At 36.8% G+C, this 14,958-nt stretch overlaps 1 protein-coding gene across 1 annotated transcript; it reads right to left on the bottom strand.

Moving 5' to 3' along the window:
* Positions 1-204: 204 nt before the first annotated feature.
* On the bottom strand, positions 205-12,710 carry LOC149960243 (organic cation transporter protein-like). The gene is made up of 4 exons (XM_090167419.1): positions 12,202-12,710; positions 11,590-11,693; positions 9,829-9,983; positions 205-236 (listed from the first exon to the last, which is right to left on the bottom strand). The coding sequence occupies exons 1-4, from the start codon at positions 12,562-12,564 to the stop codon at positions 205-207; spliced, it is 654 nt and encodes a 217-aa protein (XP_090023545.1). The 5' UTR covers positions 12,565-12,710.
* Positions 12,711-14,958: the final 2,248 nt, after the last annotated feature.

Below are 14,958 nucleotides of genomic sequence, written 5' to 3' on the forward strand. Positions count from 1 at the left end.
AATAGAGATATTTTGATGCGCTATTGTAACTAAATTATAATCAATATAAAATATTGGTTACCAATAAAGCAGAAACAAATAAGGTAAATGAATTGGAATCGATGACACGAACATGAATGTACGCCATTTCGAAATAAGCCAAGCTAACAAGGACATCAGCATTATACCAACACCGAACAGGACAGAGAAAGGAAACACAATGTATTATCTGTACTTTGGTCCAACACATTCGATATCTAAAAGCAAAATATATTCACAAATAAATTTACCAATCATCACATTCATGTCATTTATTCATTACTGAATTATTTATATTTCAATACTTTTAAAAATCAAATAATAATCAGGAAAGCTAATACCCAAGGAACCACACAGACCGAAGTCAAATAGTCAGGGCAGTCTTTACAGCTGTGGGGGCCCCTGTGCAAAACCAATTATTAATATATTTTTTAAAAAACAGCGTGTTCATTAAAAAAACTTACATTAAAACAACTGTTGTAATTTTCAATATGGTATACTAACCTTATCAGGTCAATACCGTCAGTTAAATGAAATAAAAAGTATTATATTTTTTTTGGAACTTTTAAGTGTAATTTTCATAACAAAAGTATTGTTATGTTGTTGAGTATCCTAGTGATAATTCAAAAACAATGACGCTCACAATCTTTATACAAAATTCACTTATAATTGGATTAAAATCTATGTTCTTAAGAATATAATTTTCCATGCAAATGAGTGTAACCCAGTTTAAACGCGGTTGTCCCATTGTGTTTCGAAGCTCATTCTTTGTGATTTAATCTATAAAATGAACGTTCCCCTATGCAATTTGTTACCATCATGCACAAAAAGATTATTTGTGCAATTTCCACATTCGGAAAAAGAGAATTAATGTTTTTCATTCGGGAAGAGTTGCGCAATTTTCATCGTAACTTATAGAGTGCTTGAGATGTATCCATTCATATAATAGATCATCGTCGTTGTGATAAAAAGTAGCTATAGATTCTCACACTTTTTTTCGAGATTTCGATCCTTTATTTTGTTAGTTCTGAGATCAGACAGTCCACAACTGGGGAAAATATTCACCTTTCTGTAAAAGAGTTTCTGTTTCTGGTCCGTCATGAACTGTAAGACTGGCACTTCGCTTCTTAACCCGTTTTTTCCCTTCACTATAATCTGAGTCTGGATATCTCTCCTTGGCCTTCATTACATACTCAAAATTTGTCTCTAGTTTCCTGGAAATATGTTTTAAAAGATTCAAGTAGCTTCAAGGCTGCAATTATGTCAACCAATGAGCGGTCACGGAAACTGAGCTCTACTGGGTTCTGATCACAAAACTCCAATCCCAGTAGCAGATCGTGATCAAAATTGACGACTAGAAGAGCGTCTATTTGATAAAATGTAGTCCCAAGTTTGATGTTGATGGTGGTGGTTCCAAGAGGTGATATCAAAAAGCGATTAGTGACCCGTAACTGAAGGCAGACCCAAGGTCTGGACCAAGTGAGGGTTGATAATGTTCTTGGTACTTCCGGAGTCAAAGATAACGTTAATTCTTATGGTGGCAGGTATAGAGACTAATTTGTTCGTAGGACTGAGTAGGAGAGGGAGTTGTTTAGCTGATGACGGCGGTGACCCCTCCTTTACCATCGTCGGGAGCCTTTTCCCGAGTTGGCATGAGGTGAAGGTGTAGCAGGATTTTCTATGCTTTGAAATAAGAGAATTATAAAAAGGATAATCAAATTTGAATTGGCATAGACACCACTAACAAGTTATTTTGTCCCGGACACTCGCATAACTGTCTCAATTGGGGCTAGCGAGATATTTACTGATAATTGGCTCATTAATGTTGAGGGATGTCTTTCGGATTAAGTATTAAGTTAATGAACTATTTATTCATTGAGAATTGCCATGGATAACTTCAATATTGATGTTAAGAAATCAACCGTTATCTTGTACAAAACAAGAAATGATAAAACCAGCTAATTATAAAAGAGACCGGAGGTCGGTTTCAAATTTAGACCAGAAGTTGAATGCCAGAGGTATATCGAAAAGGGCCAATTAACAATGTTCTACGCCAGAAGGCCATTGAAAGTTTATGGTACCTTAGTACCAATTGAAGAAAATTCGTTACGCACAGTACACCACAGTTTGTGGTTAGTGAGGAAGAAGCGACGACTCGTTTTTAAATGTAAAAACTTTAAAATGATATTCAAGACATTAAGCAAAATCTAAAGAAGCTGTCCGTCTGAGGTGATCACTGAGAGGAAAAACCCTGTTCAAATTACATTAAAGTGTTGGAAGCAGGGGATGCCAAGACGTTTCTGTAAATATAACAGCTTATTCCGTATTATAATCTTACAAGTAATTTTATGTTAATTTAACATGATGAAATAGCTGTAAATAACACAGTAATAAAGTCTGTAAAATCTACATGAATAACAGTCTGGAGTACGTGAACCTTATACGTAATTTTATTAGCATATTAATGTTAGTGTTACACATCTGTCGGTAGTAAATACTTTTTACATCTCAGTAAATTCGAGAAGTAGCAAATAATTATTTCAACAAACAATATTGTAGAAAATACACTATCACGTTTAGTCAAATTTACGAATATGAAACTGAATTTTTGACGTGGTAGCTAGGGAAAAAACGGCTAATATGGAAGACTGATCTCGCATTTTTCAATAACATATAATTAAAAGGTTATCCAAACCGACAATTTCATAAAATCCGGGTTCAATACCTCAGAGAGACCCAATAAGCACAATTTATTCTGTGGTTTTTCAAATTAGGCTTAAGTACAGTCCTTTAGGGTTGGTATTTGTAAAGTTTCATGCGTAAGGTTGATTTCTAGTATATAGCAAAGGTAGCCTACGTAAAGAGACTATATTCCAAAATATAGCACGATTATAATTTACATGCTTACGTAATCACTGATACACAGCTATTTCACTAGTAAAAATGATTTTGTTTAAAAAAAAACAATAAAATCAGAAGACTTTTGAACAAAAATTTACTTGTTTTACGAGGCAACTGGGTTTTCAGGTTTGCCAGATAGTTACTAATCTAATTGTGATCCTCTCTGGTTCAAGAGAAATCGGGCCAAGCCTTTGGCCTCTCTATAAACCAAAGTAAATGATCACGTAAGTAGTATTTTACTGAAGTATTTATTGCTGTAAATCACGGTTTTTATATTAATTCATTTTTCTTATTTATTTCGTACAATTTGTATAACGTTTTAATTAATATTTAATTAAAACCATTTGAGGCCGATAATGGATTTCTATAACCACAAAACATATCATGACTCTATCATTAATAGATTTCAAAATAGACCTATTGAAAGTCAAAGTTTAGTCATCCCTGCCTTAGGCAGTGCACCCAGAAATATGATTCGGAATCGAAAACACTTCCATATCACTTCTTGGTCTGCAGGGTGAAGGATTATCAAAGAAATTACCATGCATTATGCATAATTAAATTTACGGGGTTCAGATGCTATTAACTAAGTAGATGAAGGGTGGTCGTACGGGGCGCCCCCCCCCCCCCCCCCCCCCACAGCAATGAACAAATAAATACAACTGTTTAAACATTTGTGTGCTAAAACAACCAGTTTTTCAAAAATACTGCTTCTCCAATGAATTATACGTTTGAATTTTGTAAATTGCTAAATGTTTTTAAATAACTTCAATGTTAATCTTACTGAAGCTTGCCGTTTAAGTACATATCTGTTATTAAAGTAAATTTTACATACTGAACTGTTAATTTTACACTCTCAATTTGCGTAATAAATACAGCTGATAATATTCCTAAACATTTTTACAATGTCCTTCTGTACATTTTACAAGACCAACCCATTTTTATAGAATACAGGCCATTTATGTATTTATGTCCCTATATAAAATAAAGGATACGTGTAATTTATAAAGGATTATTCTGTACGAGTTGTACACACACGTTTCATGTAAATCTCTTCTGTTAAATTAAAGGATAACAGTAATTATCACAGGGTTATTCTGTGCAAGTGATATACAGACGGTTCAAGTAAAATTATCCTGTTAAACCTAGGGTTTTTTCTCTCAGTGATGTCCGTAGGATCAAGTTATCGCGAACCGCAGCTAGCGAATATTGGTAACAAGGAACCGTTAACGAAAGAACCGGGGACTTATTCTTAGATTTTACCAACGGAGCTGTAAGATCAGACTCACTAGGGCTGAGACCTCTGGGAGAAGATGACCCAAAAACAACTGTCTTCTGGTTTAAACACAGCGGCACGTGACTTATTTCATCCGGGATATAGTGTCACTTGGAACCAGTGGCGTGGACAAGGGGGGGGGGTTCCGTCTCCAGACCCCGTTTTGGGCCTACCTTTGACTGTAGTAAATTTCTACGCCCTAATCGACCCCTTCTTAACATTCACATAATGCTTGGGACCAATAACCTTTTGGCGTCCATATTTTAATTTCCATATAAACCGAGGAGGGATGAACCACGTTTTTATGACCAAGGGGGCACTAAGTCTTTATGACCCCCACGGTCAAAGGTCAGGACACTTTAACTGGAAATTGTCTAGTCCCGTACACCACGCACCGTAAATAATACGTGTACTTTGACACATTCAATATTTAAAAGCAATAAAACAAAAATACTTTCTAACATGAAAACATCGATACCGATGCTTTTTTAAACCTTAGTGGTTTTATGGCAATTCTTACTCACATTTGGGAACGGGCAACTTATGACAAAGAAAAAGAGGGAGAGCGAGGGGTCAGCCTATCGGACCAAAAATCCAATTGCGAATATAACAATCGCAGAGAGAACGGCCAGCATTGAAACGCAACGAAAGGTATTTTAAAAGAAACTCCAAGTTTAGGAGCACGAAAGTGATAATTATGGCTGAGAAAACTTAATGAAAGAGCAATATCTTCCAGGATTTATTATTTGGGAATTACAAAGGCTGCGGCTTCGGTTCCAATGGGAATTTGCTGGATGAGGTGAAGCAGAGCGGAGAGTAGTGGCGACCGTAGCCCGATTGTTAAGGATATCTGTGACGGTCGTTGTCCTGACGATACGGCGAGGGACTACTAGTGGAGTCCGAAGAGCGATAGGGTCTGGTGTGGAGAGAGCGCCCACTCAAAACTTACTGTTAAAAAAACCGTTTATAATTTAGAGCAAGGTGCAGGGGAAGTGGGCTAACAGCAGTTTGTCGTAAAATGTACAGCTTTCTGCTGTATTTTGAAGAAAACCGTTGCAACTGTAAAAATTCATATTCGTACTGTTTTTAAAATGACAGTTATATTAAAATTAACAATATGAAACCATGGTTGACGTTTTACTTCAAAAATGCGTAAAATTTACCACACTTTGCTGTTTTTTCTGTTATAAACGGCAAGCGCTAGTATATAAAACAACTAATTATTATTTAGTTGTCAAAACATTTTTTTAAAATCGCACAAGTTTCATTTTAGTTTTAAATATAATAATATCCGATAAAAATATTTTTATGAACTCTTTTGTATAAGTAGCATCCCACGCAAAATGCTTTATTAATTACAACCCTTGTTCATCGTGTGCTTAATAATTTGAAACCAAGTTAATAGTTTACTTTCCTTTGGTTTTCCCTAGAACTCTAAACTACAAAGGCTCGAGCTTAACATGATCAATTAGAGTTGTAGTCAAATTGATATCTTCGAATAAATTGTTCTGTTGGAGAATGAAAATATTTGGTCAAAGTTTTTATTATAAAATTTTTAATAATTGACAAAAAATTTTGTATATTTCTATCATGAATTGATTAATAAAATATGTGAAATTTTTCAATTAAACCAGTGTGATAATGGTTTGATCCGTAAAAATGTTGATGAATTTAAGGTTGTGAATAGGTTCTGTATTAAATACGTTTGATAACTAAAACTACGGCAAACACTGGAATTTTACTAGAATGAAGGTTAAATAAACAGCAATACTCTTTATAAAACTTTATCTTGCTGTATTTTTAAACAGCAGAGTGTCCAGTAAATTTAACAGGAAGCATGACAATAAAAAAAATAGAGTTGGTTGTGAAATTAACAGCATTCTGCTGGCATCTATGCTGACCGCAGCTTACTGTAAAATTTACAATAATATTTTTTCTGGGTGCGGTCAGTTTTGTGGCAATACGAGGCGAGATGGTCACGTCCGCCACAAGTATAAAAAGCAGAAGATTGAATAGTTTCTCGTCGCCCAGAGACGTAAAGTCGTTGATCTATTGGTTGGCGAAGGTACTGGATTTCCCGAAGTTGGACATTGATCTCTGTGCTCGGTGGCAGCAGTAGAGCAGGAGCCACTCTCTGCGCTTCCAGGTGGGCAGTTCTGGTCGCTAGCGTGGTCAAAATATCCAGAATTTTCCCGTCGATCGCCGAAGATGAGTGAGGAAGACTGCTTTTGGTTCGTTATTTTTCCAGAAAGTCAGAAGCAGACGTGGGCGACATCAGAATGAATTTGTCCTTGAGTTCCGGGAGAAGTCCATTGAGTAGAAAGTTAACCTTCTCGGATTCCGGCATGCTCGGGTTTGCGAAAGAGCATAATCTGTCTCGGTAAAATTGAACCGGGTAGCTGTCTGCTCGGTAAAAATCGAGCGTGATGAGCGCCAAAATTCACCAAGAATTCTTTGGTATAGGGCACAGTGTCCATACTGCGAAGTTTGGCGGAATACCATGGTAGAGCCGATCCCACAAGGACCGACGGGAGGAGAGAGAGAGACGTTCAGTATCAGTTTTTCCCAGACAGCGTGGTTCCAGGATGGTTAGAAAATCGTTAATGTCTTGTGATGCTGGATCAAACTTTGGAGGGTGTTGGACAGTCAGAGTGGCGAGAGCCCCGGTGACAGCGGCGGTAGCCATGGTTGTCGGCGGTGTTCGGCGTCGGTGAGTTGGCGGGGCTAGTGCCGATAATTTGGGGGATATGTGCAGATTCTTACGGGAATAACTTGGGGGTTCCGATGGGGTACTGCTAGGCTGTAAATTCGGGTTGATCGAGGACCACACGGCGTCGGGATTAGCCGGCGAGCGGGGAGAAAAAAAAATATCTTTCAAAGAAATTGAGTGAGGGGGTACCCGGCTCTGCTATTGTCCTTTTGTCCGGCTGTTGTTGGCATTTCCCACCAAGTGCCATTAGGAGCTCGGCGCGCTTTGCGAATTCAGTAACTCGCGTTGGCGCGCCTATCAAAAAGCTTTCGCGATAATACTTTCATTATGAACTTTTTGAGATTTTACTGCTTACGTTTATCAAGAGGCATTTGTCTGTATTACAATATAGAAAGATCTATCAATAGACAAGTTGAATATATTAAGTCAAAAATAAATGAATTACAGGTTTCCGCTTTTTAACGTTTTTCAAGGGTTTTTTGCCCAAGTGGCAAGTTATGATGTGTTTTGCCCAAGTAATGAATATATTCGTATTCGAAATTTTTAATTTATTTACAAATATATATTTTTAAACTTGATAGAAATACTAATTAAATTTAATGAACCCTAATTAAAAATAATTAATTAACATTAACTGTAAAATATAAATTCTGAATTTAAAAAAATTAATCTCTAAAAATTAAAAATAACTTTGCTGAACTTATTTTGATGTAGATTATTCTTCACGCAATACGTAAAAGTTCTGTTCAGTTTATGCTTAAAAACCGGGTGCCTCGTCGAATTTATTCTTATGTCCAGGGTTTCTCGTAGTAAAACGTCATCGATACGTCACCCGTGACGCAGTAGCAACATCAAAACAAGAAGGCTAATGTTACTTTATAGAAGGGCTATTGTGTAAATTCATTTAAAATAATTTTGTATTTTTTGTATTTGTTTATAATTTGAACCATAGTAAGAGGAAAGATTTCGGTAACGGTAGGGAGAGCGAGAGATTTCGGTAACGGTCGGGAGAGCATCTAGGGAGGACACAATATCCTGTGTTTTGTTCCGCAGCGTCCCTAAGCCCCGTACGTCACTGAAACCTTTCCTCGCATTATCGCATATCTGTGTAGACCCCTAAAAACGCGGTGCGATACCAAGCGATCGAGAAGGAGAAAGGCCCGGCAGCGTTGTCCAGACGTACCATAATTACGGTACAATTCAATAATTCTAGCTAGGAATTTGGAACGTACCATTATTTCACCAGTGTGTCATTATAGTACGCCTTTTTGCCATAATTTGAACAGACCGCACCATAATGTCAGAGTGTCAGAATTTATAGCCCGGTGTACCTAGTAACAAAGACCATACCACCGGAGGTCTATCATCATAGTGCCCTACGCCAGCGTCCACAAGCCCGGACAAGTGACAAATCCAGCATGGTTAGTAGTACCCTACTACTGATGGTTGCACCTTCGACGCAAGCCACTCAACCCAGCAAAGGTGCAGCAATGGGAAGACCAATCATCACTTCGCACACAGCAGTGGGAATAAGAGCGGATGCTCTAGCAACTCCAGCCGACACTCTACCTACGTAGGTAAAGAGTCATACCCTTTAGAAAGAGCTCCTAAAGGGGAACGACGGGCACACAGCGGTCCACATAACCCAGCAAAGCTGGCACCGGAAATACCGGTGTGCCCCAAAAAGCCGGAAAACAGGACCACTGCGCCTCATACGGAGACTCGCCGCCCCACAGCAGGGTACCCAATCCTCCGAGGTGACCAGTTTGCACGGACCCTCTCCGTTAGCCTGAGCCAAGACTCCGTTTCCAGCCCAAACCTGACCGAAGTCGGAGGTGGAGACAGGACCATTTGATCGAAGCTAACATCTCCCAGTGCGCCACCGCCCTTATGGGTTACAAGAGCCGGACCCCGACTCCCCGGTCAAGCCACCAGTTACTGCACACTCTAACCCATTACGGCCGCACCATAGTGTCACCTTTGTTTAAATTAAATCAAGACGTCGACCACGGCCATTTTTGGTGGTTTGAACTTTCAAATTAACTTTTAATTTTAAAAAATCGCCAAATTCTCGTAAGAAGCCTACATAATGCTAGTACAATTATTTGTCCAAAAATTAAACAATGTTTGAGTTCTTATAGCCTAATATAATTTCCTTTTTTACAACTGGAAACCCGAAAACAGCCACTTCTCGTTCGGTCGCTAAACTAAACTGACCACGAAACAGTCACCCAAAAAAAATAACATTTTCCATTAACCAAAATCGACTTTTCCTTCAAACTAAGTTAACCATCTCTCTACAGTTCGCGATAAGAAATTCAGCTCACCAATGCTATCAAATCTAAAGTAAATTTAATTAAAATTACCTTAAAAGAAGATTTTTCAGTCGGTCTTCCTAAATAAAAGAATCTCTCCCTCAAATCTACCCCGGGGGGATATTCAGTAATTTGCATTTGGATCGAGTCTGTCCAAATCATTGGGAATTTGGACAGTTCGCACCTCAAATGACAAAAATGCTTATTCAGCAAGTCTAAATCCCAAATCATATGGCTCGAAGCAAGCCAAATGATTTGGCCATTCAAGAAGCCGGCCAAATGGGGGTGATCTCATTTAGGTATTTTACCCCCTGATTTGTAAATACCATTAGCTTTGAAGAGCAAAAACCTAGGAATATAATTTTTTTGTATGATGAGTATTGTTGAGAAATAATACGAAATTCTTGGATTTGGGTTAGAGAATACGGCTTTTTGCGCCCAATCTAAATAAAGCCGATCCAAATCATTCAAATTTGGAATTGTGTAAACGATTTTAATTGTTTACAGAATAGCCTCCCTGAGCTATTTCGCAACAGGTTTTCCACGCGGTGGTATGTCTCCAAAATTTCTAATGGCAGCCTCTAATGAATGAACCATTTGCAACTTACAGATGGACACGATGCCGCTTTGAAGAGTTGCGTAGAGACATCCGACGGCGAACCGTGTTACCAGAAACATGGCCATAGACGTGGAAAACGGTGCAACGAAAGTAACAATCGTAATCAGCGCTTGGCCGATGAGATTGACCGGTCGTCTTCCAAACCTGAAAAGTAAACATTACAAATACATTAGTAATAACATAAGTATGAAAGCTCCAAAAAACGACATTAAAAATTTCGATCCCCTCTAAGTACTCATAAAACATATGTAACTTGAGAAAACTTAAAATTTTAACTTCAAAATGTAATTTAATGCGCATAATTATAATTATGATCATATATTTATCACAAAAATATAACTAAGATAAGTTTTAATTTACGAAAGTGAGAAATTTTCATAATAGAATCCCCCCCCCCCACAACAAGAAGGTGGAGGAAGAACGTCACCGGCTTTAGTCGTTAAAAATGGTCTCAACATACTTATTTTCTCTTCATGTAAGTTTAAATTATGTTAGTAAAAATACCCGTAAATGTAATGCTTTGGTTGATAGGTTTGCTAGAACGTAGGTGAAAAAGCGAAGAGGTAAAGTGTTTAGTCAACCTTGAAAAGAAAAACGTTTCACGCGAAAGGTACGCCTACGCTTCTTCGTTATTTACAGAATCTGTTTTATCGACTTTCTGAAAGTCTAGTTCTAGGGTATTTGATAATATCCAGCTTATGATTCGTTACCAAGCAATTTTTGATTAATTGACTAGTGATTGTTAAAATAAATCCTTAACACGCGGAGGGTGTGAGGTAGACATTTTGGTCGGCGGGCCAACTAATATAGTTACACCCTCCAACATTTCGGTTGGCTAAAATTGACGAGTGAATGAAGCCAAAAATAACCATAGACGAGAAAACTGAATTTAATGATCTGTGGATTTTCCCCACTTGTTTAGTTTTTATTAAATATAGATTATTTAAAATTGAATTTAAAATTAACTTAGTATTTAATCCATCTAAACATTTCTATGGGAATAATATTGTGAAATATTTAAACATTTATTTTACGACTGATATTCTAAAAAAACAACTGTAATTTCACATCGCTCCCATTAATATAATTTGATTGCCTCAACACTTGAAGCGCTTAAACCCCTGAGGATGGTAGGATGTTCTGCCGAAACTAGTCGGTTTGTGTAATTAAATTATGTTTTAATTTTTTAATAAATTTTGTGCACTAGAAGAAATCGTTGTTTCTACTTTAATTATTTATTGAGTTTGCAAGTTATCTCCCCACTAGCTAAAGGGGTTTTCCCCCGAGTAATTCGGTTTCCCCTTCCATAAAAACTTGTCGAGGTTAACGGTAATAATGAGTGTAGGGAGCTGTTGGCTCGATCTCGTGGCATGCAGGGCTTGCCACCACCCTCCTACGCATTGTAACCCGGCCACCTGAATTAATGGCTTCAAAAGTCGCATGATGACTTAGGCCTAAGGTGGTGCCTTGGGTATTAGCCTAGCTGATTATTTTTTATGTAACATTATAGCGACCCTCCAACCTGTTATATTTATTAAAGCTTACTCACCGCAACCACAAATTAAATCTTTAATTGCGATTTATTAATTGTACCGCTGGAGAGGGTCGACATAAATTTGAATTTATGTTCTAAAATATGATATTTATGTAAGATCTCGGTGACCCTTCTGACTATTATATGTAGTAAAGGTTATTCACCGCATCCACACCACAAATTAAATCTATAATATCGATTTATTGGTTCACTTACTTGTCAGATAATTGTCCGATTGGTAAATAGGCCACAAACGTGCCCAGTGAAAATACCAAGTAGCCAAATGAAATCATCCATTTTCTAGAGCAAACCAGATCCCACTTAATAGATACATTTACAATTAGTCATTCGTAGTATTAATTTTTTAAACATATTTACTAATAATTTGAAACCAATGTTAACGAATTGTCAATTTGTTTTACTTATAATGAACATAATTTCTACTTCGTAGTCATAGTAAGTTCTTTGTAAATGGAAATTTTGTATTTTATTTTTATAAATATGACGTTAATTCTACGTCACTCCGTAATTCGCTAGATAACTTGGGCCTAAGGTAGTGCCTTGGGTATTATATAATAACTGATATTTGTTATTATTATTATAGATATTAGCTTTAGTTTACAGCTATCAGTAATTATTTCGACTAACTAATTACACTTATGGAATTATAGTCCCATGATACCAAACAGCTCTTCCGAGTCATAAAGGCCTAGTTTCCCCCTAGTTTCTACAATAAAAATTATCAATTATAATTTTTGCTTTACCATCATGACATAGGTCGGCATTGTAAAAATATTGTTGGACACAAGAGTCGTGGTCAATGCTTACTTCTTCAACTATACTGGATCCGGAATCGTCAGTTTCGTAAATAAAACTTTCACAAGCAACGGATTCCTCAGTGACCAGTTCTTGACCAGAGGAGGAATTCTCGACCCGGTACGCTGACCTAACGCAGCTTTCATTCGCGCTCGAGTTACGGTAATAATTTGCTGATGTTCCATTTTCCGCGCACGCGAATGGCACTCTCAGATTCACGAAAAAATACGAGTAGAAGAGAGATGTCAAACACAACGACCTCATCGTCGAAATGTACAATATGCGTCTCTGGAATTTGCCAAATCCACCCGTCACGTCGGTTACATCGCGAACTTCGTTAGTTACTAGATTTGTATCTGTTTCTTGGTCGCACATTTTTAAAGCTAGTCGGACTCAATTCGGAGATATTTTCACAACCTATCGAAGTCAAATCCTTGATATTCTCATTACCTGTCGAAGTCAAATCAGAATTATTTCTACAACCTATCGAAATTGGTTCGTGAAATAATTATAAAAATCAGCTAGGCAATACAGAATTTTCAGAGCTTTTCGCGATATATAAGCTCAAACACTCCGTTGATGCTGAAGCGAAGTAGATATATTTAAAGTAGATATCAAAACAAGTGGCTTTGCGTACAAGTACCATTCGTAACCGTATTCTGCAAGTGTTGGCGTAGATTGAACCGAACAAAAAAGAGCATCTACATTAAATAGCGGCTTTCGAATGTAACTGAGGTGCCTTCCTATTGTACGATGAGATTTACGAGGTTGAAATGTAAAGTTTTAAATGTATTTAAAAACATTTAAATTCACATTTATTTTTTTAAAAACCAGTTCACCCCAATTTTTCACGTTTACAGTACCAGGTTCAATAATTAATTTTGTATCTCCACGATATATTTTCAAGTCTAACCGGTTGGCAAGCCAAAATATACCTCCCCTTGGAAGAGTTTGCCCTTGGGTGTATTAACTATTTGACACGGCACTTTATGATATATCGCCATATTCAGAGCTTCCTCCCTATGTTTCAGCAATCGGTTTTTGTGGCAACAATTCAGTAGGATATATACATAAAATAATTTTGAATATTTGGATTCTCCAGAAAATTAAGATGACCCCTACCGGAATATTTTTCAGTTACGCCCCCTAGCGGCCAAGATCATTTCCTACTGCGTGGAATTTGATCGAAAAATCTTATTTAGAAAACGAAATATTAACGAAAATCCGCCCAAAATCGTAGTAGAGGGACAATGAGAGAGCTGGAACACGGGGTGGAGGTGGAGTGAGATGGAATGAGGTGGAGTGAGATGGAATGAGGTGGAGTGAGGTGGGATTGAGGTGTATGTTAAAATCCGTAGAAAAACAACATATGTTATTTTGTGGTAGTTTTTTTGAAAGATAAGATAAGATATTGATAAGGTTCGGCTTGTTTCTCTTTATCTCGCGATTTAAATATAGTATGGAATAAGTTGAGAATGTATAGAAATGATGTAAGTTGTAAAGAGTGATATGTTCTTGTTGACCTATTTGGGGATGAGGATCGGCTTAATCCACATACACGTAATGCAATGCAGTTTAAAATGCGTGTACTTAAAATATAAATTTTTTAAGACCAATTTTAATCAATAAGATAGAAACATTAAGTACTTTGCGTGTATAAGAAGAGGGAACTCGTTTAATGTTTAAACCACATTCGAAGAGATTTTCACTGAAATAGAAGCAATCCCTAGAAATACTTAAACAACTTAAGTATAAAATCTGTTCGTAATAAAACTATTTGTCTCTTAACATGTATGTATATTTATTTGTTTAATTTTTTTATTTAATTTTAACTATAAACCTGTTACATTATTTAGGAATGGACTGAAAGGGTTTCCCATATCCCAAGTTAAAGGTATCACTGTTACACCGGATTATTAAATCTTTTTCGGAACAATAGATGGGGAAAAGGGGATTAAGCTAACGGAAGAAGAATTACATCAATTATGGATGAAACGGGAAGAGATTTCGTCGTTCTTTCAGGCTGAGTCCTCCCAATGCTTTACGTCGTTTTTCGAGGGATCAACGACCAGACCAATAGATCTGGGTATTTTTCAAAACGTGAAAATTCTCAACATACGAAAAATGTGTCCCGGGACTGAACCGCTTTACGAAACGCTATTCCCCACTAGAGAGGGTTTTGCGATCACTTATTCGTCGTGGGGGAAATTTACCGAAATTTATGATGAACTTTTAGTATATTTTAATGAGGTTAAACAAGTTCACAATCTTATTAGGGATAATATCGAAAATCAACTACGTAAATTTATTCGAAAGAAGTGTTACGGGTGTGAATTATCGCACGAGTCCCAATTACAACGTGACTGTTTAATGATGGATTGGTATCAAAGAGTTGATTTGCACTTTTAGATGCTGTTAGTAACTTAAATTTTTCAGAAATCAATATTATGTATTCTGGTAAAACGATTCTGGAAAATAATTTCTGCGAACTTATTGTAAATAAAATTGTTTGTAAGACGAAGCAAATGTTATTATAGACAAATAAAATTATTTTAAGGTAATTTGTTAAAAATAAATAGTTGAATATTATCTCACGACATTAACGATTTTAAATGTAATTTATGAACACTAAATAGTTGATTCCTGGGTGGGAGATAGTGTGTGCGCGATGAAAGTAGATATATTAATTTTCAAAATTAGTTAGTATCTTTTAATTCATAAAGTGTGGTGAATGTTTGATGGAGAGCTGGAACACGGGGTGGAGGTGGA

This window comes from Leiobunum rupestre, chromosome 2 (assembly GCF_980474605.1).
Source record: "Leiobunum rupestre chromosome 2, qqLeiRupe1.1.hap1, whole genome shotgun sequence".
NCBI lineage: Eukaryota > Metazoa > Arthropoda > Arachnida > Opiliones > Sclerosomatidae > Leiobunum > Leiobunum rupestre.